Source organism: Glycine max, chromosome 7, assembly GCF_000004515.6.
Source record: "Glycine max cultivar Williams 82 chromosome 7, Glycine_max_v4.0, whole genome shotgun sequence".
NCBI classification, from domain to species: Eukaryota; Viridiplantae; Streptophyta; class Magnoliopsida; order Fabales; family Fabaceae; genus Glycine; species Glycine max.
Window position 1 is genome coordinate 39,334,011 of NC_038243.2, and position 27,283 is coordinate 39,361,293.

The following is a 27,283-nucleotide window of genomic DNA, read 5'->3' on the forward strand; positions in this document are numbered from 1 at the left end:
ATCATTGGTGCCCTGCTCAATAATATTAGGGGTGTCTCCTTATTCTACCACTTTATCCAAAGTATGTTATCATCTCAATGTTTCTTGATTCTCTTTTAGTGATTAAGCAGGCACATTTCATTTCAATGGTAAGTTGGTTAGGCAAAAGTCCTCAAACATTGGATGGGTGTTCATGTTCTTATTTGATTAGTAGGTTTGTATGCTCCTAGCCTTAAATATAAAGTTTTTCCTTTGCTGAATTGTAGATGAAAAACTTTAAACCTTATCACAAAGTGATATATGACATAGTGTGCTCTCAAACATTGGGACCACTAAAGGGAATTCTTGGATATACGTAAGATAATGTTATCTTTAATGACTTCTTTGATGGTGATTTATACTTTGTTGTATTCCTTTTAAAAGCAAACTTTAGCTATGTTACTTTCTGATTGGAAAGAGAGAGATATCACAGAAAATGTGATGTGCAATTTGGTTGATGCAGTTATATTTCTTAAATCAGACTTTCAGTTATAAAAAAAAAGAAAAAAAATGAAGTGGTTAAAAGTTTGATTAGTTACTCTGAAGTGTTAATCAGTAAAACGTAGACTCTGAAAATGGAAATGGATTCTCCTCACCCAAATTAATGAGTCAAATTCTGTATTGATGGCATATAGAAGGTTTGATTTAGCATGTTGGTTTGATGTTCTAATTTCATATAATCCCTGCATTATCTGCTTAGAGAGGCAAAAAAGAGCATTTCTAGCAATAGAATAGAAAAGGACACAACGTCACCATGAAACATGTTCAAATAAAGGCTAAAATTTATATCAACTGAAAGCTTATGATATATAAGGGAGACAAATCTATAGTAGTCCGCCAGCATATAATGATAAATTCCAAGATAATTTATTTACAAATTAAAATTTCCATGAATTCCATTCCATTTCTTATCTGATAAGCAAATGAACACACTTTCTTATGGAGGGGGAGCCCAGAAGATCCAATAAGTCCAGTAAAAACATGCCCATTACTAGTAGTTACTGGGTAGCTTCCTAAGTTTGTTCCATACATAACTTCTACCAAATTTAGAAGTAGTAACATGGATCATGTTGTTCTATAACTTGCCTCAGCTATACCATGAAATGAATATCATGAAAAAAATACAAGAAATGCTACTACCTCAATGTGCAATGTACCTTAATATCTGCCTGGTTGTAATCATTCCAATCATTCCACTGCATTTTATGCTGGAACCTGAAATGCCTCCTCAATTTGTAAAGTGAAGTGGTAAGTTCTTCAGGAGGCAACACGTACGGCAAGATTACCACTTTTAGAACAGTTTCTCAAACCAACATTCCCCACACCTTTCCTCATCATATCATTTCTCTGTTTTGTGGGTTCAACATTTCTATTTCTCTCATTGCTTAGTTGTCTTGCTCCTTTGCAACTATCAGATACCCTGTGTTTCTGGGAAGAAACCTTTGCCCCTTCTTTCTTTCCAGAAGTATGATTACTTGTCATAGAATCAGCAAGATGACTATGGTTGGTTGATGGTTCTCTTCCTGTTACAGATTCATTGGTATCTATATCATTTCCCACCTTCGACTTCGAAGGTAATGCTGCATCTGCTTCACTCCCTGGACATTTTGGTTTATTGATCTGTTCTTTATTACTTCTGGTGTTATTTGACACAGCCTGAGGTTGAAACTTAAGGGAGAATTTGCAAACATCAAGTGATTGCAGTCAAAAAGAGAAAAAAAAAATGCAGCACTTTGATTCATTGCTCATCTAAATTCTTAAACAAAACTAGGCCCAGTAAATATTTAAATATTTAATCACCAGGAAGGTCCCATTAAATAGGAAAATGGATGTGATACAACAAACACAGCTCATTTACAATGAATCACATATTTATGAATGCACTAATCACAAACAGAAACAAGCTGAAAACTCGGAAAGTATGTACCTTATTCCCACGTGTTTGTGAAGGTGAAGGTGTGCGGTAAAACGAAGGCATTGGTGTTGCTTTAAAGTTGAGGCTCTTCCGGAGTTTCTTAATATCAGCTTCTGTCTTCTCCTACAAGAACAAAAGTTGAATGTAATAAGTTTCTTCGAGCTCCATAAGAAATGCTAATAAAATGGAGTCAGCTACACTACACATACTAGTTAAAACTATAACAGAATCCTTCCACACATTTTGTTTCTTCATTCTGTAGAGTTGGCCACACCTCTAATCTTGGCTTTCGGAAACCAAATATTTCCAGATTACTCAGACAAATGTCATATCATACATTAATTTTACACTTTTCTGTTATCACAAATGACAAAGACAGTTTTCATGTCCAGAATATCCCTGAATTTAGTCCCAGTAATTCATATTGATTCTTTTAGATCTTAAAAACAAGGGTAATTGAAAACGAACGAATGCTAAATAATTTGTTTGGTAGAGTTTGACAAAAATTAAGGGCAATGGTTGAAGAAAATATTTGACCTTATTTAGGAAAGGAATGAAGTGATGATAACAATTGAAATAGCAAAAGTAATAGTAAATAGTGAGTTAAAATAAAATACACAGGTTAACAACCTCATTGGTAACAATTATATTAGCCACTTCAATTAAAATCTAACAGATTCCACACCTATTCTACCACACCAATGTGTCTTGCTTCTTCCGCACCATAGACATACAGAAGCAGAAACAGAAACTCATTTGAAACCTATGTAACTTTGAAAATTGCATTTCATGTATTCATATTGAGAGCCTGTCACCTGATAATCTAATATGCTTGCCAGCTCATAAAACCTGAAGCTACTATTAGCTTACTTACCTGTGATATTGCTTGCATTTGATTCATCTCTGCTTCCTTTGCATGCATTTTTTCTTCCAGCTTCATATAGAACTAAGTTAACAGGATAAGGACAACAAATCAACAATTATACATTTAATATGCTTTTTTTTAATATGAACAGAAATGGTTCTAAAACAATATCATTTTACTTGCCTGTTTCCTCCTTTCCGCTCGCTCACTACATTTAAAGTTGAAAGCTGCAGCCCTAGGCTTAACATTGGACTTTGTAGAATCAGAAGCTTGGTTCAGCCTATATAAACTTTATTATGTTAGTCTCAGATCAGGATGAAAGAGAACGAAAAATTAATCCTTACACATGTCAACAAACCTCTCTGCTTCTTGAATTCCTTTCGGAGCTGTTTTTGAAGCAGAAAGTTGGGATTCTGCACCCTTTCTTACTCTTGATGCATTTTCACTATCAAAATTAAAAGCACATTTGAGTCTGTGAATGTGAAGCATATAATATAACAATTTCAGCTGAGAAACAACAAATACCTTTTGTTTTCACGAATTAGTTTCTCTGCACTTTTAGAAACCTGCACATTGAGGCCCGAAAATTAAGGGTGATAGCTGGCAATTCATAAGTAAGCCATTTATATAGAAGAGTAATTGTATGCAAAGAAAAAAAAATTAAGAGTAGCTATCCTTCAATTCTTCCCAAAGTACACCGTGATTCAAATTCTTACTTCTTTGGTGGATTTGCTAGCTGACCAAGTAGTTGGAGTTGCAAGTTTTGATAAATTATTTTCCATATTTGATCTCCTCGGACTCTCTCTACCTGGAATCCTAGCAGGATCCTTGGCTGATCTAGAAGGTGTGCTTTTCCGTACTCGAACATTGTTGTCTTCAGAATTCTGTTGAGGCTTGAGCTTTGTTTCCTATGCATCGATCAAGAGCAGACTTGTGTCACCCAGAGTATAACAAGCAAATTTATATAATTGCAGAATATAAACATTGTGACAATACAAGGAAACCACCCTCTGGTTCAAAGCAAATATAAAATTAAAGCACAAATACATATGTAGTCATAAATATGAGTAATCTTGAATTTACTGCATTAATTGTGCTTTCATTATAAGCCATTCAATATGTTGGCCTTTCCATGGGCAAAAAAAAGCAACTTCATGCATGGGTATCCATACCTTAGCAGAAGGATTTGCAGGATCATGGGAAATTGTTTCCTCAACACCCCGTGCTGGTTCATCAACAGGCATAATCATGTTTGTTGATGATTCATCAGTATTTATAGTAACATCATCATCCCTTTTCACTTCTATAACAATCTTGCCACTATCTGAGAGTATATTACTTGTTTCAGATTGATGAGCTTCATCCAAAGTAATATTTTTCTTACTGTCATCCTCCAAATCATTAGAATTGTTCACAGCAGATTCCATCTGCAAACCTGAAAATGAAACCATTGGATATTCTGTGATGGTCTCTTCTCTTTCATATTCATCCATACCACGCTCTTCATGATAATTTGAATTACCAGGAATTTCACTAAATTGAACATAATGACCATCTTCAATTGTCACAAAATCCTCTTGGGAACTTTGGTCCATTTCAATATAATGGTCACCTTCATCTAGCTCAAAATCCTTTTGGGACATTTCATCAAATTGAACATAATGGCCATCATTGGACTCAAAATCCTCTTGCTTGGCATTTCTCTCTGATCCATCATTTTCACTGGTTGCTCTATCTGATGATCCCTCATGACCTGTAGATGGAATAAAACCAAGCATGCCCTTCCTCTTGAAATGAGCTTCAAAATATGCTTTCTTCTCAATAACTGAACCTGGTTTTGCACATTTCTCAACCTCCTCCAAGTACCTATTGTGAGAGAAAGAGGACCTTCTCTCCCAAGATAAAGGCTCATTTTCAAATCTCCCAAATGAGATAGAACCAGAATGTATAGAATCTACCTGCATTTTCCGCAAGAATAAAAGCACAGCAGTCAGATTTAAATATCAACACTGTTTCATCTTTTTTAGCATTAATGGTATTCAATCAAGTCAATACTCATAATATTGAGTTCCTTTTTCAGGGTCTTTTTTAGAGAATAGTTACATGTAATGTGATCATTTTTTGTGTGGAATTATAATAAATCACATAAATGAATATGTTTCTATAAGAAACAAATCATAAAATTAGTACTGAACAAAATCCATGCAAATTAGAAAAACCCTGATGAGAATGAATCATCACTGTAAACCAAAGGGAACATCAAATAGGAATAGCATTAAACTGTCTAACTCTAGTCAATCTTCTTTACCATGCTCTACCTGTTCAACTAAATTCAGATCAAGACCATTATATGTCTGACTAAGCAACAATCACCGAAGAAGATCACTCTTCTAGCAAATTATTGCCATCCATCCCTATATATCATTATCTATGTTTGGTATAACCGTGAGTTTTATATTGGCTGCTAAGGGCCAAACACAACCTTCCTCCTTAACCCGGGCTTGAGAACGGCTATGAAAAAACATATCCATGTAACAGACCTCATATGGGATAAGGCTTTGTTGTTGTTGTATCCCTATATATCATTAACCACAAGAACTATTCACACAGAACCAACCTATGTTAAATGAAAATTACAGAAACATAAAAATATACTTCCTACTCTTCTGCCAATGAATTGAAATGGAGTGATGAAAACGGCAATCATAATTTATAAACTAAACTAAGCAAAACAGGAGTAAGCATGATTGGAACATTTGTAACTATAATTGAAAACAATAGATCCATGTTAAAATCAACAAAGTGTATGAAAAAACAACAACCTGAAAGTTCATGCTGAATGATTCTTCAACCTCCCCAGCCATAAATCTTGCCTTTTAAATCACCAGCCAGAAGCAGAATCAACTACTGGGCCAAATCATCATCCTTGCCCAAAAAGAAAACAAATATAAACACCTTCATTATTGAAAGACCCTCATATCCAAACAATAAGAGAAAGACACACACATAGAAAATCCATTATAGTAAACAACAAAGTCTACCTAAAAACCACACAAACAAGACAACCCCATTTGAGAAAAAGTGAGAACCAAATGTGTTAGGCAGACAAAAGAGTGTTAGGAAACCCAACAAGCAAGACAAGCACACCACGGAACAGAACCCAATAATGGTTCCAACTTGGCTTTAAGTCAGATCCTAAGTTTGGCTCCCAAGTAGTAGTTTGGTGGTACTTTGGTTTTTCACACTAGAGATGAATGATGAGATGTCACTTAAAAAGTGCACTCTAACTCAGATTTCAGAAATTTATTATAAAAGGATATAATATAAGCCATAAAATAAAATAATCATGTGCAGGTTGTCTTATTTTGTCTTGGCTTAGACAGGGTTTAGAAGCTGTGTATAACGCTCATGCCAATGCTAGCTACTACTTCTAACGGATAGTTAACGCACCGTTAGGCTCGAAGGGTGCGCACGCGTGTGAGTGTTAATGTTCATAGTTCATATTTCATGCAATGCTATCTTCATTGCTCAAGAAAGGTATTAGGAGGGAGAGAGAGAAGCACGTGTCGGCTTTGGTACTATTGTTGACACTAGTAAAGTAGCAGTCACCGTTTGATCTAGCTAAAACATTAAATATTGCTAAGAAATAGTACTATCTTATTTTTTTATTTGTATACTTATTAGAGAAATATTATTTCTGTATGACAAATATCAATGTTTGAATTACTTAAATAAGAAATCGGATTTGAGCAGTATAAATGGAAAATATAAGGTTAGAAATACAAACTCTATTAAAAATATCCAATAACTTCTTGATAAGAATTAGTTCTTAGTAAAATTGATAGAATTTTTTTTTATAATATGATAAAGAAATGTGATAGTACGGATTGATATAAATGGATAATGATCGAGAACGAACTCTCATGTTTTTTTTAGGTGTAAGTTTGATGGACAACCCTTTTTAAAAAATCTTAATTTTAGAGGCTAATTAAATAATCACAAATGGTTGGAATTGCTTGCATTTCAATTGTGTAGTAATTCTCTAAGTGAGTATCTATTGGAAGTTCCAGCATACTATTGGCGCAACCCAATCGTATTGGGGTGTATTCCATTCTATCACCTTTTTTTTTCTTTCTAAAAAACAAAAGAAAAAAATGTGTGACAAATTATATAATAAATCATGTGAAGAAAAGAGATAAAAATTGAAAATGATGTGTTATACATGTATTATAATATGAGTTATTGCATAAATAACGCATTTCTACTTATTATTATTATCGATTATAAATAGTATTTTCTCATTTTTTTTTATATTACTACGTTAATTCTATTATTATTGATAGAGTGTAACAATCATTTTTCTTCAATATTCATTATGAGAAATAGTGGTCCCAAATAAAGTTCGAGTATTATTGGCTACCTCTAAGGACTGTGATTTTTAGGTGCTATTGATAGTGATAATGACTGACTTTGATTAAGGAACATCAATTGACTACGTTTTCTATTTTGCTAAAAAGAAGTTCATGAAATATTATATAATTTTTACTTTTGTATAGTTTTAAGTTTTTTAAAAAGAAAATTATATATATATATATATATATACACAAATTTTAACATATTGAGCTAAATAATAACTTTTAGAAGTATAAACTAAATAAACCTAAAAAATAATGAAAGATTTGAATAATTGAAGGCGACTTCATGAACCAGTAAAGGTTACTAATTTGACTACACGAAAAAAGTTGTTGATTTGATAGATGAATTTTAAAATGTATTTAAATTTTTTGAATTTTCTAATAAAACTTTATGCGGTAGTAAATAAATTATTTTGTCCAATTGGTTCATCTAGTGGTTACCAAACTAGTTTGTAAGATAAGAATGTGTATAGGAATGCTCTAGAAGTTCCTAATTTAAATCACGTGAAAACACAATTAAATTAAAGCATTGAATTGGTATAAGTCTTTAAAGCGTACCCAATGGATTCAATTTGGGATGATTTTTAATTATCAATTTTCAAAGTTAAAATTACTTTTGAATATTGAAAGCTATAGAAGAAATTGAGCAGAATTCAATATTTAAGGATTAGTTTTTTCGTTTAAAATTCAACCTCTTTCCATGTTTAAATTTTATATTCATTAGTAAATTAACATGTTTGTTTTTTAAAAGTAAGAGAATTTATTTACGTATTTTCTCTCTCCATAAAAATATAGGCTTCTTCATTAATTTTTTTCACTTTCATTTTTATTTTACGTTTAATACTCAAATCACTCTCAATTTATTACTCTTTAATTTATTGGTTACAATTAAAATCTGCTTAAACAGTACCAAACATTATTTAAATCATTAACCAATTTGTTATATATTTGTTTTATTCCTTATTTATCTCATTAATAAATTATCAAAGTTTCATGAATTTGATTGCATCAGGTTTATAATATTTTTAAATAATATATATATATATATATATATATATATATATATATATATATATATATAGATTAATTAAAATACACCTTACCAACAAGGTTCAACATGAAGGATAGATGACTTGGTTCCTTAAGTATGTTGATAGGATTTGATTTTCTATGTGTGCATGAATAATGTTTTTTTGGGAGAGATAAATCCACTTCAATGATCTTTATATGTCAGGGATGAGTCTCATGATTTTTTACTATTTGTTACTATGAAGTATCTCACTTTCAAAAAAAGAAGAAGAAGGGTATAATCTATAAAAAAATGACTTAGTATTTTACTTAAAAAAATAACTAGACTTATCATTGTTACTTTTTAAATATTAAATTTATTATAAATATTTGATAATTTAAAATGATAGGTTTATGCCTAAAAAATGATAGATTTATTTTTAACTTTTTATATGATTTAACTCTACATATTTTTCTTCTCATTTTAAAGTTGATTTAAATTTGCAAATACCTGTATTCTTATAGCTAGACGGGATAGTTGTTAGAATTAATATAAACGATAATTCACCACATTTTTTTTCTTTGGAAATGGCAATTCAGCATTTCTTCGTCGTTTTTTTAAAACCATTTCTTTATTAGTTTGCAACTCAACTGCGTTGTAGTTTTACCAAAAAAAAAGAAAAAGCTAGTGGTATAGAGCTTGTTGTGATTTGCCCACTCCACAGCCAATCAATAAAGTGTTTTTTTTTTTATAAGAATACGTTTGGTACGAAATCCATTTTAAAACGCTATTTTCATTTCCCATGTACCAAGAAATTGCTGTTATTCATTTCAATGGAACGAGACTTCAATAAATGCTTCTCCTGGGATAAATATTAGTTTGGTACGACGTCCATTTCAAACACAATCATTCATTGCATTTTCAATTTCCATATTCAGGTTGTTGATAAAAAATATTCGTAAATGAGTAAGATAAATATCTTTTATTGGAGATGAATCAGGATGAATATTTATTCATTAAATTTTAATGGGGATAGATACGAGTATGATATCAGCCCGTCCCGTACCGTCGTACTTATTATTATTATTATTAAAATATCTAAGATATATAAATAATCATATATTTTACTAATCATTTATTATATATTTTGAACTTAGAAACATGTACTTGTGTAATGACTTCTTGAAATATAGTGTATGAATGTGTTAAAAGATGTTATATTTTTCAGTTTTTTAATGTGTGAATATGTATATATCTAATTTAACTAATTATTTATTGGTTGAATTATTAATTTATAACATTGGTGGAAGCAAAATGATCAAGTAGGAATTTGTAAAGAAATATACACTGAAATACTTGAGAAATGTGTGGACATTGTGCAACATTCTTTCTATTGTTCCAACTTCCAAATCATGTTTTAGCATTAACTCAGAGAATTTTGATTCAATGTTAAGCAATTTGTCTTTCGTGGGAAATAACAGTTCTCTATTTTTAATTATTTATAAAATATAGTTAATACCTTTGTTGTTGTTTTTTTTTTGCTGGAATTTTAACACCATTGTTGTTGTTATTACAATATAATAATTACTTTATCTTTTATTTAACTAATATATTTTTGTTTCATTTTCTCAGCATTGAACATAAACTCATGTAGCCGATGTAGGAACAACGCTTCTATTTTTATTTTCTTCCATCATAAATTATTTTTGTGGTGAACTGTTTGCAGCTTTGCATGTAAAGCTTAGAAATGATAAGAAGCATCAAAAGGGTTATGATATTATTTGCACAAATGATGAGATTTCGGATTTGAGTTTGAGCCAATAATGACCCACCCGTGGGTTCGGGTTCATAACCTTTTTTAAAATATATACTAATAACTAGTTATTTATGATTAAGCCATCAAATGAACCTTTAATTTTGGCTCAATAATTGGTGAAAATGATAGAGACAAACAGGGAAGCTGTCCTTGCACGTGCATTGTTCGTGCGTGTCTCACTGTGGGCCTATGATATTAATATTCTTTGTTTAATCTTTAGCACTCCTACTTTTTTTATGTATCTAATAAATTTTTCTTTCACTTTTGATTCTTGTTTCTTTTTTCATTTATATTTGGTCTTTGTTATTACATTGATTTTGTTAACTTGAGTTATCATTTGCTGATAAAGATATTGATAATTTCATAATTGTGATAAAAAAATATTTGAGGGAAAAAAACGATAAATTTCAAAATATTACAGAATTATTTAATAGAGCTAACCTAATGGTAGAGACGAAATAAAAAAAAACCAAAAAAAAAATCATGGATCGAAAGATAAGAAAAATTTATTAAAGATTAAATGTTAAATTCAAATATTTTTAAAAATAAAAAACATGTTTAAATCTTACCTTTTTTTTTATTAAAAATAGTCAACAGAAATTAGTTTTTGTTGTATATAACTACATGACAAAAGTTAGTTTCTATTTTATAAGTGTATCAAATACACTAGTTTCTATTGTGTATTTCCATTGAAATACAAAAGGAAAACTATATTTCGTTATGTATATAGTTAATTGACAAAGAGAAATGTCAACTTATAAATACAACAAATATAGTTTCTCTTTTTATATTTAAATGGAAATATAAAATGGAAATTACTTTCTATTTTGTAGTTAATTTATCTATTTTATTTGTGTGCAATGTTTTTGCACTAAATAATTTAATAACTTAAATGAATTGAATAACTTGTTAAATAAAATATTAACTTATTTATTTATCTTTGACACTTAATTTTTATTTATTTTAAATAAATTTAATAGTTAAATAACTTGATAGATAAAAAAATAGGAAAAAAAATATGGAACGAATGAAAATAAATCAATATACTTATATAAAATAAATAAGTCAATATAAGATAAAATATTATAAAATAAGTTAGCATGACAATAATACAACAAAGTCAAAGTAATAACACCATGACATCACCATGGGTCTTCCTTTTGCTTCTTTTTTTTTTTTTGAGGGAGGGTCTTCCTCTTGTTCCGAGATGCATATCCCGATCCAATGCCTGGTTGTGTCAGTTGTTTTATTTATTATTATTCAAGCATGACCTTGTAGCTTATAATTATTTTTCAACAACTTGTTTTTTTTTTTTTTTTTCCTTTTAGCTGTTTTCATACTTTTTTACCATGTAAAAGCTGATTTTGTTTTTTTGCATCCAAATAAAATTAATTACTTTAAAATTATTTTTAAGTAAACTTATCCAAACAAAAACTGATTCTAATTATAATGTATAGTTGATTACTGAAATAATTTAATTTTTGCAACTATCCGAAACAGACTTTTAATTACATTCAAAATTCAAATTAAATGCATATGTTCTTTTAAAAAAAATTAATTATGAAATCTTAATAATTTTGAGACTCAATTCTTTTTTTTATAACTCATTTTATTATATAATTACTTTAAAAAATAAATGACTTAATTGAACTTTTAATTAATTCCTTAAATTTATTAATGACAATTTAGATCCTTCTATTTTAAAATGATTTAATTTAATTCTTATGATCAACTCGATTAAAATAGAATCCTTTCGTTGGATTTTTATCCAAAAGTTAACATAATAATATTAAAAAAAAACATTAACTTTTGAATGAAAACCTAACCAAAAGACTTAATTACAAAATTGAGTTAACCTTATGGTTCTTTTAACTCATTTGAAAATGGTAGAACTCAAATTACATATATAACAATCTTAAAGAACTAAAAGTACAGTTTCTTTTAGGGAAAATATAATTTAAACTAAAATAAATTGTAAAAGTACAATTTCAGAAAATATAATATTATTTTTATCCCCACAACCTAAATGTTATGTAGCACTTGTACACGCACTGGTTTTAAATATTTTTGAGCTTGCACCAATTTCTCTGAGTGGTTTGTCAGTATATCTAATCAAGTTGTAGCATGTAGCACCTAGTATGGCACCAACAAATGGTCCAACTACATAAATCCAAATTCCATTGTAAACCCACATCACCAAAGCTGGTCCAAGGCTTCTAGCTGGGTTCATGGAAGCTCCTGAGATTGGTCTGCATGCCATTATCAAACTTAAGTATAATAAAGTTGTAGAAAATAAAATCTACATAGGGTTCAAATTAAAATTTCTCTCTTCATGTACTTACACATATTTACACATTTATGATTATTTTGAGAGTTATTTTTCCTTCTCATCATTTATTTTCTTAAAAAAATTTAATGTTTGTAATAAATAGTTAGTTTTAATCATTATATTTTAAGAAAATAAATGATTAAGATGAGAAGTAATTTTTTTTAAAATTATTCTTGAATATTTTGATGTTCCTAATAGTTCAATAATAAAATTGGGTACTAAATTACCCGGCAATGAAGACGTTTACTATGATTGTCATACCAACTGCAATCCCTCCCAATTTTCCAATCTGTTTAAAAAAAAAAGGAACTTGCGTTATTTTCACATATCAAAAGCGAAATCATGGGATATTTATAGCTGTGTTTGGAAATGGAACTGAAGCATAGTTTTCACTAGTAGTTATAACTTTTCGAATTTTCACATCAGAGATGTGAATTATTGGTTGTAGAACGTGTTTCCAATTAAACACGTAATTAGAGTATCTACATACCATGACATTTGACAAATGGAATATTTTAAAAATTTAAATGTGGAAAAAAAGAAAGGGTTAAAATATATTTTTTATTCTTAATAAATTTTTAAATTTTATATTTAAATTTTTTGTTTGGATTGAGTTTCAAATAAAATGATAATTTTATTTTTATTTTTGACACTTTTTTTAATTCCTGATAAATTAATAAATTTTATGTTTATTTAATGGTATTTTTTTTCATTTGTTATTAATCTTTTACAAATGATCTAATAACAAATGAATTTTTTTATAAAAAACAAACAAAAAATTATTAATTTATCAGGATTAAAAAAATATCAAGAATTAAAACAACACTATAATTTTATTGAGAAGAAAAAATGAAGATTTTTTTTATCAAGAAACCCTATTTAGATATTTAATAAGAATCATAAATATATTTTAATAGAAAAAAAATTATGCATGAACACAATTAACTAAGAGAGTATATACTAACCGCTCTATTGTCCGTGGAAACTGCACACACAACAAACATTAAGAGAAATGACGTAAGTATCTCAAAAACAAGAGATTGAATATAAGATCCTGATGGTATTGTTCCAAAGTAAGTTTTCTCGTTTACTTCAAAGAGAAGGTACAATGTCCCACTAGCAAGGAAAGATCCTAGTACTTGCGCAATAAAATAAAGAGGCACCTGCAAGAATTATATATATATGCACACGGCTTCGGATTAAACTTAATGCAACAAATGATAAAAAAAAAAACTAAATGCAATTCTGCACTTCTTAGAATTCCACTCTAGATTTAATTCAACTCTATAAAATTAATCTGTAAAAATTATCTTCTATTTATATATACTAATTTAATATATCTTTAATTCAACTGATCGAGATCTCCAATAACCCTAAAAATCATTTATATGTGTGGTATGTCAAATTCATAAATCAAGGAATAAAAATAATAATACTGTTGACTTTATATCTAATTAATTTTTTTAATAAAGAACCACTTAATATCTGAAATATAATTGGAATGTGTTATCATGCTAGTATTTGAAACTAAAAAATTGTAAGTCCTTAATTAAAATATCAAACAAGTTCATAAATTTAATTAGGGGATGCTATTTTGATTCTTAAATATCCGTTAATATTATCATTTAAGTCAAACATTTTCTTAAAATTTTGAATTTATGTGATCGTTGATTGACACTTTTAGAGATCTTTTTTAATTTCCTTTTATAAAAAGACTAACGTGACAACTTTTTCCAAATAAAGAAATGCAGTAAATAGATGTAGTGATGAATGACATGCCAGTCTCAAAGGGAAATGGCGATAGATGGCAAAGCTAAGAGTGACCGCTGGATTGAAATGAGCACCAGAAACGTGAGCAAGAGAATAAACCAAGATAGTCACTGAGAAACCCCACACTAGGCATATTCCAGGAAAGGTAATTCTCCCTTTAGTCTCTTCTGCGTTATTAATAATCACAGAACAACACCCTGCAAATATTAAGAAATATGTCCCTATCAACTCTGCAATCACCTGTTACACAAAACATTTGATTCTTAATTAGTTATTTCCCTCGTCACTAACTCATAATTTGTTAGGATGTCATGATACACGTTGAAAACATTTATTTGTAATTAATTGTTCAGAGAATGACTTCTATGTATTTGCCTTTTGTATAGCTATTAATTCTATGCAACATAACATAAACTAAATGAAATTTACACGTTAAAGACATTATTTGAAATTTTATATGCAGACAATGACATTTATGTATGTGCATTTTGTACAACTATGAACTCTTTTGTTGTGTAATTAAAAGTCTCTGGAATATCTTATTTAATACTTATTCTCTTTTCATCTGATTGACCCATTTTGAGATATAGTAATATCTCCTGTTAGGATTTTATGTCAAGGTTTGTACCAACAACTTTTAATTATGACTAGCTATTAACTCTTATTCAACATAGCAACATAAACTAAATGAAATTTACACATTAAAGACATTTGTTTGAAAATAGTTATGTAGAGAATGATACATCTATGTACCTTTTGTATAACTTGAACTACCGCAGGAGAACCGCAAAAGGTACTATCAGCGTGGATGTTTCCTCCGTTTTCTTCCATTTTTGTGAACCTAAATTACAAGAAGCCTTTTGTTTCTTATCCTATCATTCCTTTCTTTTGGTGGAGATGAGTTTCTATGTTTAGAAGATGGTTGATAGTTTATGCATTCAATCAAAACATACCAATTAATAGGAAACGAAAGTGCACATTAGTGGTTTAGCTGTTTTCAAGTGCTTAATGGAAACAACTACGTGCCACTTCACCTTCATTCAATATTGTACACGTGCCGATATAGCTAAAAATAAATCATAAGAATAATTTTGAAAATGTAATACGAAAACATATATTGAGTGTAACAATATAGTGTGCACACATTTGAGTTCAACTTTCTCATAAATTCTTTACATGCTTGAAGCAACTTTGGCCTATATACTTTTTTGAGCCTTTCACCTAAATAATACGAGACTTACTACTCTTGAATTATCAATTTGCGAAATACGTCCATCAAAACTCAAATTTACATGCAGCAGTTATAGAATCTGAATTTTCTACAAATATTAAAATCATATAAACTAAATTAGCTTATGAATTTTAACATTTTTAAAGGTGCATATATCTAAGGTTTCAGAAGCCATCTACAATCATTAAAAACTTATAGCTAAGAATAAATCAAATATGACGCCCTGGTACATCACTTAACCAAGATATTAATGAAAGCTCCAAATCACCGAATTAATGTGCTTGATCAATGGACCGTCAAAACACATAAATTAACAAGCATAAACATATGCTATTTATTTATTTATTTTCATTACAGAAGAAGTTCAAAGGGACGTTAGAACATGCAAAACATTGTGCCCTAATCAGTTCTGATCTTAACAACACGCAAAGTCTCAAATTCATGATCTAAAGTCAAGCCCAAGTGCAACACCGAAGCTAATAAAATCACGATAACCACAATAAGACTACGTCATTCGATGATCGATCGAAGAACCAATCCAGTGGTCACAATTCTCTTATATCAAGAATTTTTAGCAAAAACCGGTGGCACTTTATATAAATAAAAGTTAAAATGAATTATGGACCACTCTCTAAATATTTGTGATATAACATCGGATCGAATATGCAAGTTGTATTCAAAGGTAAATAATTGCAACAGAGTGAACAGAGGCCCACATGCATTCGTGTTCTTCATCATTGCTCATTCTTTCAAATATTTAATCTTGGATGAGAAAGTGAAAAACTTATTTTACATTTTTTCCAGAGTACACGAGAGAAACTGATTAATGCTAAATTCAACAATAATTCACATTAATTTCTTTGAACGAAAAAGGGATCACGTAGATACTGAACAAGAATCCCATGCACCCTCGGTATGAAAAATTCAACCATCACAAATCAACCAGTGAAAGCACACGTAGTTGTGAAAAGTATCAGCCCAACGTCAAATTACACAGAAGCCCATAATGCTGCTGATTTAATTAGCCCAAAGATGATAGAACCATCTTATATAAATAAATAAATAAATAACTATATTCTTAAAATAGCAATGATTAGCCCACCATATATGTAAAAGAACAACTAGCTAGATGACCTATTGGTTTACTCCCCACAAAATTTCAAAGGGGTTTTATTTTATTCCTTTTAATTTATGAATTTGAACGGCTAGTGACCTGTTAATTTTTTAAAAAAACTTGTCCTCTTGATTAGTTTAAAAAAACTCAATCTAATTACTCAAATTGTTCAAATATTAGCCAAAATAAGGTATATGTAATAAATGATATATATATTTAAAAATCCTAAAAATAGATAAACGGGCTGATGGATTGCTAACGTGGAGTGATTCCTTTTACAGCCCTGGACATTTAAACACAGACCAATCCAGTTCTTCCATTATTATTCCATATTGTCATTGCGGATTGATTTAAACCAACTTAGTGCATGTTTAATTTATCGTTGAAATTATTATAGTATATATTTTAATGCAGATTCAACGGATAAAAATAAATTGAAAGCAAAAACAAAGAATTTGATCCTTTGACAAAATTACTTTTATCTCAAAAATCATTTTGCATCAGATTTTCAAACATGCACTTAACAGCAGCACCTCTTCACAAACAAGCACTTTTGGTTTTGGAATAAAAGCGTAATTTCCAGTTTATCATTTCTTTACTTTTTGTTTTGTTCAAACATATTCCAACACTTTATATTGGTTTTCAGCAGTTTTACACTTTTAAGAATACAGCAGTTTTTCTAGGCATGCCACTGGTGTCTTTTCCAATAGACCAATAACGATAGCATCAAATTATCGGGAAAAAAAGAGCATCGAGGTTGTTTCTCCTACTATAATATAATAAATTGTAGTGATATCAAAAAAAGAAAAAAAAATCCCGATGGTTTAATTTAAATTATGATATGGACCTTTTCCAAAACTATTTGGGTGTTGCTACCCAGCATTATTGCTGGTGCACCCAACATTTTTTTAAAATATCAAAATTGTCCCTGCATTTTTTTTCATATTTGTGATAAATGTGCGTGAGGGTGATCTGTAAATCCTACGGATCAAGTTGTTCCGTAAAGTTGATACGAATCAAGTTGATATTAGGCTAAGACTTCTATGAATCAATTTAAGAGACTTACAGATCATTTATTTACAAAACTATTAAATATTAATATGATATATATATATATATATATATATATATATATATATATATATATATATATATATATTAACAAATACTAATACGATATTCTATTTAACCAAGGTCAGCAATTGTTGGCATAAAAAACTATTAAATACTTTGAATCTCATTCTCTTTTTTACCTTGTATTTTTTTTTAATGAGTTAAGGGTGCATTTTTGCTTATTAAAATAAACTTAACAAATATAATTTTTTAGGAAACTTTAAAATAATTCATCGTGCACGATGGGCGTCAAATTCTTTAGCATTGATTTTATTTTTATCATTTAATAACCTTGATGGGCGTCAAATGCTAGGTAATTGGTGGAGGATTGAGAGAGTGCGGTGTTGGTTAAACATGTGGAAGTTTGGTGCTTGAACTTGAACGCCGAACATTGCGATTCAGAGAGAGAGAAGAGAATGGCCATGGCCCGAAGAGTCCCTCGTAATGTTTTGGGATTGGTCAAAAGGAACATCTTTCATTGCCCCGTAATGAACAACATTCTTATGCTATGCTTTGGTTTTGTTTTGTGTTTTTGCAAAGGGAATTGGATTTGGTTTTGTTAATAGGATGCCGTTGGAATTGTAGCCAAGCTATCCGACTGTATTGCCTCTAGAGGTGGAAACATTCTCGCCGCTGATGTTTTTGTTCCTGAAAATAAACATGTCTTCTACTCCAGAAGGTACACTCATTCTTCTCTCATTTCCATAATGTTTTTTTTTGTGTATAATGGTAGCAATGAGCATCGAACCTAAGTCTTCATGCATCTACCCAAGACCAATGTCAGTTGACTGTCAATTGCATTGTTAATTCATTGGGTTACTAATAGGAGAGAACTTAAATATAATACCATAGGCATTGTTCTCTAATCAAAATCAGGATTATATCTCTCAGCTATCTTTGCCAATTTTAGTTATTGAGAGTTTGAGATTAAATGCCAATTTTGGTTTGAGAACAATAGAATTTTTATTTTTAAGCTTTTAGGAAGTTTATACTATTCTATGGAGAATCGTCTTTGTTGTTGGGGTTCTCGCTACTACCCATGATACAGCCCACACACACAACAAAGAGAGAGAGCAAGAATTTGAGTGTCTCGGGTTTGAATGGTGGCTGGCTAAGCTTATGTTGTGTTTTGCTGGCTGTTTGGTGGCACTAAGGACAAGGGTACTCCCCTTAATCTAATATTCCTTGTCTAGATTGTCATGTTCAATCAGAAAACACCAATTGAAATGGAGTCGGGAACTCTCCACACCAATAAACAGGGCTGTAGATTTTTGTTTTTTGTTTTAATTTAGGAAAGGATAATGGATCTGATGGGGCAAGCAAATATAATGCAGCAACAAGTTTTCCCAGAGGAACTTTTTGGTTTTAGTGTCTTAATATAACAGGATGTTAATCGGATTGCCTGTTATATTAGTACAACTGATTGAATTCCACCAAGTAGTTGCATTCATAGGTAATTTTGCACAGACAATAAATTAAAATTTTATATTTTCTGCCTTTTTCTTTTCTTGCAAGTCGATGCAATGACATGCTCTTCACTTTGGTGAGCAAAAGTTAGAATACATTTACATAGTATATTAATAGTTTTCTTTGCCCTTGGTGTACCAACCCCCTCATAGATTTCTGGATCCGTTCTAGCTTTTAGGGTTAAAGGAAAGGAATCTCTCTCTCAATAAGTGCACACTGACTTAGCTTAATGCTGGAATTCTTCCTGTATGATTTCTCTATGTATATGAAGGGATTTTAAAATCTTATCTCTTAAAGTTGGTTCTTATCAAGTACTAATACTATGTATGTATACTTTATCGTGTACTGATCTCCAGTTTTTGGTGCTTGAGCTCCATAATTCAATGCATGCTAAAAAACATCAGATCTAAACACGGCAGAGTTCTCTACAAGAGATATAAGGTTCATCTAGTGGTGAAAGAAGAAAAGGAAAAGAGGAAAACATTGTGGATTTGAATTCCCTAATAATAAAATTAACAAACTAACCATTAATATTTATTGATAATAAAACAAATAGCTCTTTCCCTACCATCAGAAGGTATTTGCCCTTGTTTCCAAAGTAGGCTATAACCGAAGAAGTGTAATGTTCAAAAAGCCCATCACTCTAGCCCGGTGCCATTACCCAAGTGTAATATGGCCCAGGTAGCTAGTATTGGGCTGGACCCTTGCACGACCTCATTGTAGTCAGTTTTATGAAAGATGTTTTATCAAGAAATAATCCTTTATTAACCTTTTATATATTTTTATGTAATAAATACTTTCTTCTTCTTGTTCAAAATCTTGGTAATTTCAGAGACCTAAAGTCAGTTTTAAAAATTGATGTTAACAAAAATAGATATTTATGTCAGACGAGGATTGAGATTTACGATAAAAATTATTATTATTATTGCCAATTATAGAGATATTAGTTTGTTAATATTTAATTCTTAGAAATAAATATTCACCTTACATTAGAGTTTTTTTATGAAATTGTATTGATATCTAATTACAAAATAAAAATTTGTATCATAAAAAATGAAAACATATCCTTTATATATAAATTAAAGTAACTATATTTAACAATATCATTTTTAGGAACTATTCTTTAATATTTTAGGAGTTTTTCTTTAACAATGAATTATTTTAGGATATTTTCTTCACCATTTAAATCTTTCATTTTATCATTTTTATCTTTATTTCTAAATTTAATTTAATATTTTAAAAACATTAACAATTTTGTATCACAAAATAAATTATTTATCATAAATGGAAATATAATTATATATTAAAATTAATTAATTATTATAAATTAAAGTTATATGAAATAAAATATTTATCCTATGCATTAGAAAGACTAAAACATTAGTTTTTCTAAAAACTTTTTATTCTTCTAATAAATAAATCATTTATTTTTAAAATTATATAAAATGTTTAGTACAACGTCTTTTTAAGAAAAAGAAAAGAAAACAAAAATATCTGCACAAAAGATCTCCTTAATTAAGTTGATTGATTATTGCAAAGTCTGAATACAGTCTATTTTGACACTATTTTGATTAACAACAACAAAAAAATTCAAATATGCATAAGCATAACGATTTACCTTACTTGAGATGCGGGATTCACTATTTCATGCTTGAGCTTTCAAAGTCATTAACTATGCCTTAAAAAAAAAAAGGTCACACACTTATAATTATAATTATAAAATGGTTAACACTTAAAATTATTTTACTTCATAACATGGGTCCCTCGACAGTTTTGTATAATTGTTAAAACCTTGCTAATAGCAAAATTCGAATTTTGCAGGGTGAAGCAGCCGCCACGACCACCACCGCATGTTGTTCTTCTCTCCATGCTCATGCGGCTTCGCGCTTTCAAGCTTTCCTTCAAAGCCATTAACAAACAAAATCCCACCTTGAGCATCCTTTGGCACCCATTTTCCTCTGCCGCACTCGCCGACTCCAACACCCCTTTCACACCTCCCTCTTCTTTCTCCACCTTCGACGTTCTCCAAACCCTACATCACCTCCATAACAACCCCTCCCACGCTCTCTCCTTCTTCACACACCTCCACCACACTGGTTTCTCCCATACCATCTCCACCTACGCCGCCATCATCAAAATCCTCTCTTTCTGGAACCTCCAACGCCAACTAGACACCCTTTTCCTCCACCTCATCAACCACGACCACCCTCCTCTTCCCTTTCCCCTCCTTAACCTCTTCGAAACACTCTTCCAAGACTTCAACACCAGCCAGAAAAACAACTACTTCTTGCTTAGAGCATTTAACGGTTTTGTCAAAACCTGTGTCAGCCTCAACATGTTCGATAAGGCCATTGATTTCCTCTTCCAAATCCGGGCGCCGTGGAATCCTCCCCGATGTTTTGACTTGCAACTTCCTCTTCAACAGGCTGGTGGAGCATGGTGAGGTGGATAAGGCATTGGCTGTTTATGAGCAGCTCAAGAGGTTTGGCTTCATCCCCAATTGTTACACCTATGCAATTGTTATCAAGGCATTGTGTAAAAAAGGTGACTTGAAACAACCCCTTTGTGTGTTTGAGGAAATGGAGAAAGTTGGGGTCATTCCTCATTCGTATTGCTTTGCTGCTTACATTGAGGGGCTTTGTAATAACCATAGGTCTGATTTGGGGTTTGAGGTTCTGCAGGCATTTAGGAAAGGTAATGCGCCTTTAGAGGTTTATGCGTACACCGCAGTTGTTCGTGGGTTTTGTAATGAGATGAAGTTGGATGAGGCTCTGGGTGTGTTTGATGACATGGAGAGGCAGGGGGTGGTTCCTGATGTGTATGTTTATTCTTCACTGATTCATGGGTATTGTAAGAGTCATAATCTTCTCCGGGCTTTGGCTTTGCACGATGAGATGATTTCGAGGGGTGTGAAGACAAATTGTGTGGTTGTTAGCTACATTCTGCATTGTTTGGGGGAGATGGGGATGACTTTGGAGGTGGTGGACCAGTTTAAGGAGTTGAAGGAATCCGGGATGTTTCTTGATGGGGTGGCCTACAACATTGTGTTTGATGCTTTGTGTATGTTGGGGAAAGTGGAGGATGCGGTAGAGATGGTGGAGGAGATGAAGAGTAAGCGTTTGGGTTTGGATGTTAAGCACTACACGACACTTATCAATGGGTATTGCCTTCAGGGTGATCTTGTTACTGCGTTTAACATGTTTAAGGAAATGAAAGAAAAGGGTTTAAAACCTGACATTGTCACATATAATGTACTGGCAGCCGGGTTGTCTAGAAATGGTCATGCTCGTGAGACAGTGAAGCTTTTGGATTTTATGGAGAGTCAAGGCATGAAGCCAAACTCTACTACACACAAGATGATCATTGAAGGCTTGTGTTCTGGAGGCAAGGTTTTAGAAGCTGAGGCATATTTTAACAGTCTGGAAGATAAGAATATTGAAATCTACTCTGCCATGTTGAATGGCTATTGCGAAACAGACCTTGTCAAAAAATCATATGAAGTTTTCCTTAAGCTGTTAAACCAAGGAGATATGGCTAAGGAAGCTTCCTGTTTCAAGCTACTTAGTAAACTCTGCATGACAGGTGACATTGAGAAAGCTGTTAAGTTGCTGGAGAGAATGTTGTTGTCGAATGTGGAACCAAGCAAAATAATGTATTCCAAAGTTTTAGCTGCACTGTGCCAGGCTGGGGATATGAAGAATGCTCGCACTTTGTTTGATGTTTTCGTTCATAGAGGATTCACTCCTGATGTTGTAACTTACACGATTATGATAAATAGTTATTGTAGGATGAATTGCTTGCAAGAGGCCCATGACCTTTTCCAGGATATGAAGAGGAGAGGGATCAAACCTGATGTCATTACCTTCACAGTTTTACTTGATGGGAGCTTAAAAGAATATTCAGGTAAACGTTTCTCTCCTCATGGAAAAAGAAAGACAACGCCACTTTATGTTTCCACCATCTTGAGAGATATGGAGCAAATGAAAATAAATCCGGATGTTGTTTGTTACACTGTGTTGATGGATGGACACATGAAGACAGATAACTTTCAACAAGCAGTTAGCCTCTTTGATAAAATGATTGAGAGTGGACTAGAACCAGATACTGTAACATACACTGCTTTGGTCTCTGGCTTATGTAACAGAGGGCACGTGGAGAAAGCTGTTACACTGCTTAATGAAATGTCTTCCAAAGGAATGACACCAGATGTGCATATCATCTCAGCTTTGAAACGTGGTATTATAAAAGCTAGAAAGGTGCAATTTCATACGTAGTTGGTGAGTTTAGATGGTTGGCGCTTGGATTTATTCTGATTTCTAAAATGTATCTGGTCAATTCCTAAAGGTAAAGGAGAAGTGCATATGCTCTTGACTTATTTGCCAAGACTTATGACTGAAACAGTTATTTAATTATTGTACTGAAGGATTGCATTTCACTCTACAGGTTGAAAAGAGAAGAGCTATGCATATTTGCAGATCAGTTACCAGGATGTAATTGTATGTAGGTATGACTATGCTTTATACAGAATTAAAATTATATGTGATTATGAAAGTATAAGGAATGTAGTTGAGAAGAGTTGAAGAAAGTTGATAATCACTAAATTTTAATTAGAATATACTAATATTGTAAAAAAAATTATATCATTATTGAATTATATACTACTGTTATGTAAATCTTTGCAGTAAACTAAAAATCTTTCAAGTTCTTCCTTATCTCAAAACTTCTATCTTCATGTCATGCTACTTGTATACAATACAATACAATACAATTATACAAGCCACGGCATAGCACACACTCATAACCACATAGTTTGCTATGAGATATAATTATATATGATTGTTTATTTGACTGTGAAGGATGATGAAGGGAGTGAGCAATTCACAGAAGATGGCTCAGTTAACTTTAGAGGAGAGCCTATTCTTAAGAAGGATACTCGCAGTTGAAGGGCTTGTCCTTTTATCCTAGGTACTATGTTTTTACATTTCTCTCATGTTATTATTAAATAATCAGTTTTTGTTTTATATCATTTTAAGTAAATAGAATATACGCTTGTAAAGTGTTTTTATATTATTATTTAATAAGAAATTGTGATGTCGGATAAATTTATTGACTAACTATAACTACAGTAAAAGTCAAACTTACCGTGATTTCTAATTTTTTGATTGTAAAAATAATTAAGATATTAGACTGATAGTGCATAGAAATTAAATTCTATCATTTTTATGTATATAAATCTCAGGCAACGAGTGTTGTGAATGTTTGGCCTTCTTCGGAATTACAACTAATCTTGGTACCTATCTTACCACCAGATTACATGAAGGAAACGTTTCTTCTGCAAGAAACATCAGCATATGTGTCACAACCCACTCTTGGACCATGACCGGCACATAGATTATAATTTCCTTAGTCTAGCTAGCCTACCCTATATTAAATAACCTACAAAAACATATAATATATCCAGACAAATCTATATATATCTATGTAGTCAATAGCGGCCGCTATAGCGGCGGAGCGGCCCCCATCCGCGACGGGCACCTCTTTAGCGGAGCAGTTTCGTGTCGCGGCTGGAGCGGCCGCTATCGCGGCGGCGCGGGTTCTGGAGCGGTTTTTCGTGCCACTACTTCAAAGCACTGAAATTTCCGAAAATACCCTGACATATTTGTCATAGTATATGAGCTTCTTTCATTGTCACAATATAGGCATAGGATTAGGATTATCTTGTTATACATGGTCACCTTCTAATATAATATTCTTGTTGAAGTGCAATTTGTCTAATATCAAATTAGGAATTAGTTGTTTATGGGGAAAATGTATGAGACCTGCTCTAATGTTACAGAAGTTGCAAGTGTTAGGGTCTAACTTGTCACTTACAAATTAGCTATACCTTCAGGCTTTAGGCCTTCCTTGGCACACCTAGTAAGGCCTGATAGGATGGAATAACCAATTGTTCTGATTTATCTGATGTTTGGAACACATGGACCAATTGCAGAACATTATCCAATTAAGTTTTGTATGGCACCAATGCTGCAGTACTGGGGAGCAATAATAAATTTATAATAATTTTTGGGTTGTGATGATTTTACTGTGTTTTTATATGAATTATTTTTAGGAGTTTTATTTACTTATTCAGGGGAATCAAGGTAATTATGCAGAATTAGAGTCCATGTTGGTTACTGAATGGGTCAAGATTTATCATCCATATAATATATTACCGTGTTATTTCCAATGTTTATTTTAAGTGGTATATACTCAAGGTAATTATGCAGTTAGTTATGATAGGTTAGTTATTTATTAGTTAGTTAGAAGATGCCTATACATAAGGGGGGTTGAGATAGAGATTTTATCTTCTGGTTTATGAGGGAGTTCAGATTATTGTGGGAGAGTCCAGGCCTCTTTGAAGTACTGTGACTCATTTCTACTATTTCCTGTTAATAGAACCCTTTTTTTTCCTATAATTCTGATCCAGTTTCTATCAGTATGTGTATTCAATTTTATTTAACCATCACTGAACGTGTGCTAACAGGAAGCCAAACGAGGCCTTAAAACTGAAGGGAGGAAAATGGTTTAATATACCCATCAAAATTAAGAGAAAATCTTCAATGTGGTCTTTTTCCAAAGTTACATGCATCACAAAATTAGTCTTTCAAAAATTTCAGTTGCCAAATTAGTCTCATGTTCTTGTTATCTTCCCTATTGTCCTCCAAAGATTTTGTCACCAAATTAATCCTTAAAAGATTTAATTTGTCATTAAATTAGTCTTTTAAAGATTCCTTTTTTTACTGCTTCAGATCTATGTGCATGGGGAAAATATTTTTCTGTTTTTCATTTCACTTTGCCTATAAGTTTATGTTACTCTGTAAGCATTTGATTTTAAAGTAGACATTTTAATGCTAACACCTGATCAAAGGTTGTGTACCATTTATTTACTGTTGTCTAATTAGTCGTGATTAGACAAGCATATGAGTAAAATTAATATTTTTCTTTCATGACTCAAATTTGCACATAAAATGATTGTGCAAGATTTATTTGCTTGTTTCAAGTATATAATGAAGTGCTAAACTAGCTGTAATTAATTTTTTTCTGATGATGAGAATTATTAAAGACTTTTTCTCTAGGTTTATCCTTCCAGTATGCTAATGGTAGATTCATTGTTTTCTTTGTTTCTCCTTTCCTCTATTGTAAGGATAATGTTTTCTTTGTTTCTCCTTTCCTATATTCCAATTGCATTGAGAAATCTTGTACTAAAGTTTGATGTAGTTTTAACATTTTTTTTACTTTTCTTTCAATTTCAAATAATAATCTGTAGTATCCTTGCTTGCTTAAAAATGCTTTCTTAAACTCCTTTTCTTCTTTGGCTTTAATGAAGGTGTCTTGATAGAGTAGCTATAGTATCCGATTATGAGAGTAAAAGTGGTGACTATTCTAATCCATGGAGACTTTGCACCATGACCCAGGTGGAGGAATTGAAAATCTTGATCTGCGTGTTTCCAATTTGGGCCACCGGGATCATTTTTGCTGCCGCCTATGCCCAAATGTCAACATTGTTTGTGGAGCAAGGAACAATGATGAACACATGCCCCTCTCAAACTGCCCCTCTCAACTTTTGATGTCATGAGTGTGGTTTTGTGGGTCCCTCTCTATGACAGGATAATTGTTTCAATCATAAGGACATTCACAGGCAAGGAAAGAGGCCTCTCAATGCTGCAAAGAATGGGAATTCGCCTTTTCATTTCAGTTCTGTGCATGTTATCAGCTGCTGTTGTGGAGATTATGCATCTGCAGCTCACAAAAGAGCTTGACCTTGGTTATAAGCATGTTGCCGTGCCCCTTAGTGTACTTCAGCAAATCCCTCAGTATTTCTTTTTAGGGGCAGCAGTAGTATTCACATTTGTGGGGCAGCTTGAGTTCTTGTATGACCAATCTCCAGATACTATGAAGACTTTAGGTACTGCAATGACACTTCTGAACTTTTCATTGGGAAATTACTTGAGTTCTTTTATTCTTACTATGGTAACTTCACCACACAAGGTGGAAAGCCTGGTTGGATTCCTTATAACTTGAACAAAGGTCATCTTGATTACTTTTTATTGCTTTTAGCTGGACTTGGCTTCTTAAATATGTTAGTGTTCATAGTTGCTACCAAAAGTTACAAGCGAAAAAAGGCTTTTTAAGATTTTTGGAATTAGGAACTTGAAGTTGCCCAGTATTCTTTCAAATATAT

The 27,283-nt window shown here is 31.6% G+C and overlaps 2 protein-coding genes and 2 pseudogenes across 2 annotated transcripts; 2 read left to right on the forward strand and 2 right to left on the reverse strand.

Moving 5' to 3' along the window:
• Nucleotides 1-800: 800 nt before the first annotated feature.
• Nucleotides 801-6,087, reverse strand: LOC100818644 (protein WVD2-like 7). Its single transcript, XM_026129326.2, is given in 12 exon segments — nt 801-1,313; nt 1,315-1,686; nt 1,946-2,056; nt 2,808-2,879; nt 2,982-3,078; nt 3,157-3,243; nt 3,324-3,364; nt 3,515-3,706; nt 3,971-4,233; nt 4,321-4,756; nt 5,621-5,723; nt 5,840-6,087. Coding segments are annotated over 11 exon segments (1,872 nt in total). The 5' UTR covers nt 5,663-5,723; nt 5,840-6,087; the 3' UTR covers nt 801-1,154.
• Nucleotides 6,088-12,067: 5,980 nt separating this feature from the next.
• On the reverse strand, nt 12,068-14,968 carry LOC100819179 (aquaporin NIP2-1). Its single transcript, XM_014777570.2, has 5 exons — nt 14,891-14,968; nt 14,147-14,377; nt 13,333-13,530; nt 12,595-12,656; nt 12,068-12,287 (listed from the first exon to the last, which is right to left on the reverse strand). The coding sequence occupies exons 1-5, from the start codon at nt 14,966-14,968 to the stop codon at nt 12,068-12,070; spliced, it is 789 nt and encodes a 262-aa protein (XP_014633056.2).
• Nucleotides 14,969-20,834: 5,866 nt separating this feature from the next.
• On the forward strand, nt 20,835-27,158 carry LOC100819718 (pentatricopeptide repeat-containing protein At2g26790, mitochondrial-like; annotated as a pseudogene).
• Nucleotides 23,950-27,244, forward strand: LOC100820251 (protein NRT1/ PTR FAMILY 8.3-like; annotated as a pseudogene).
• Nucleotides 27,245-27,283: the final 39 nt, after the last annotated feature.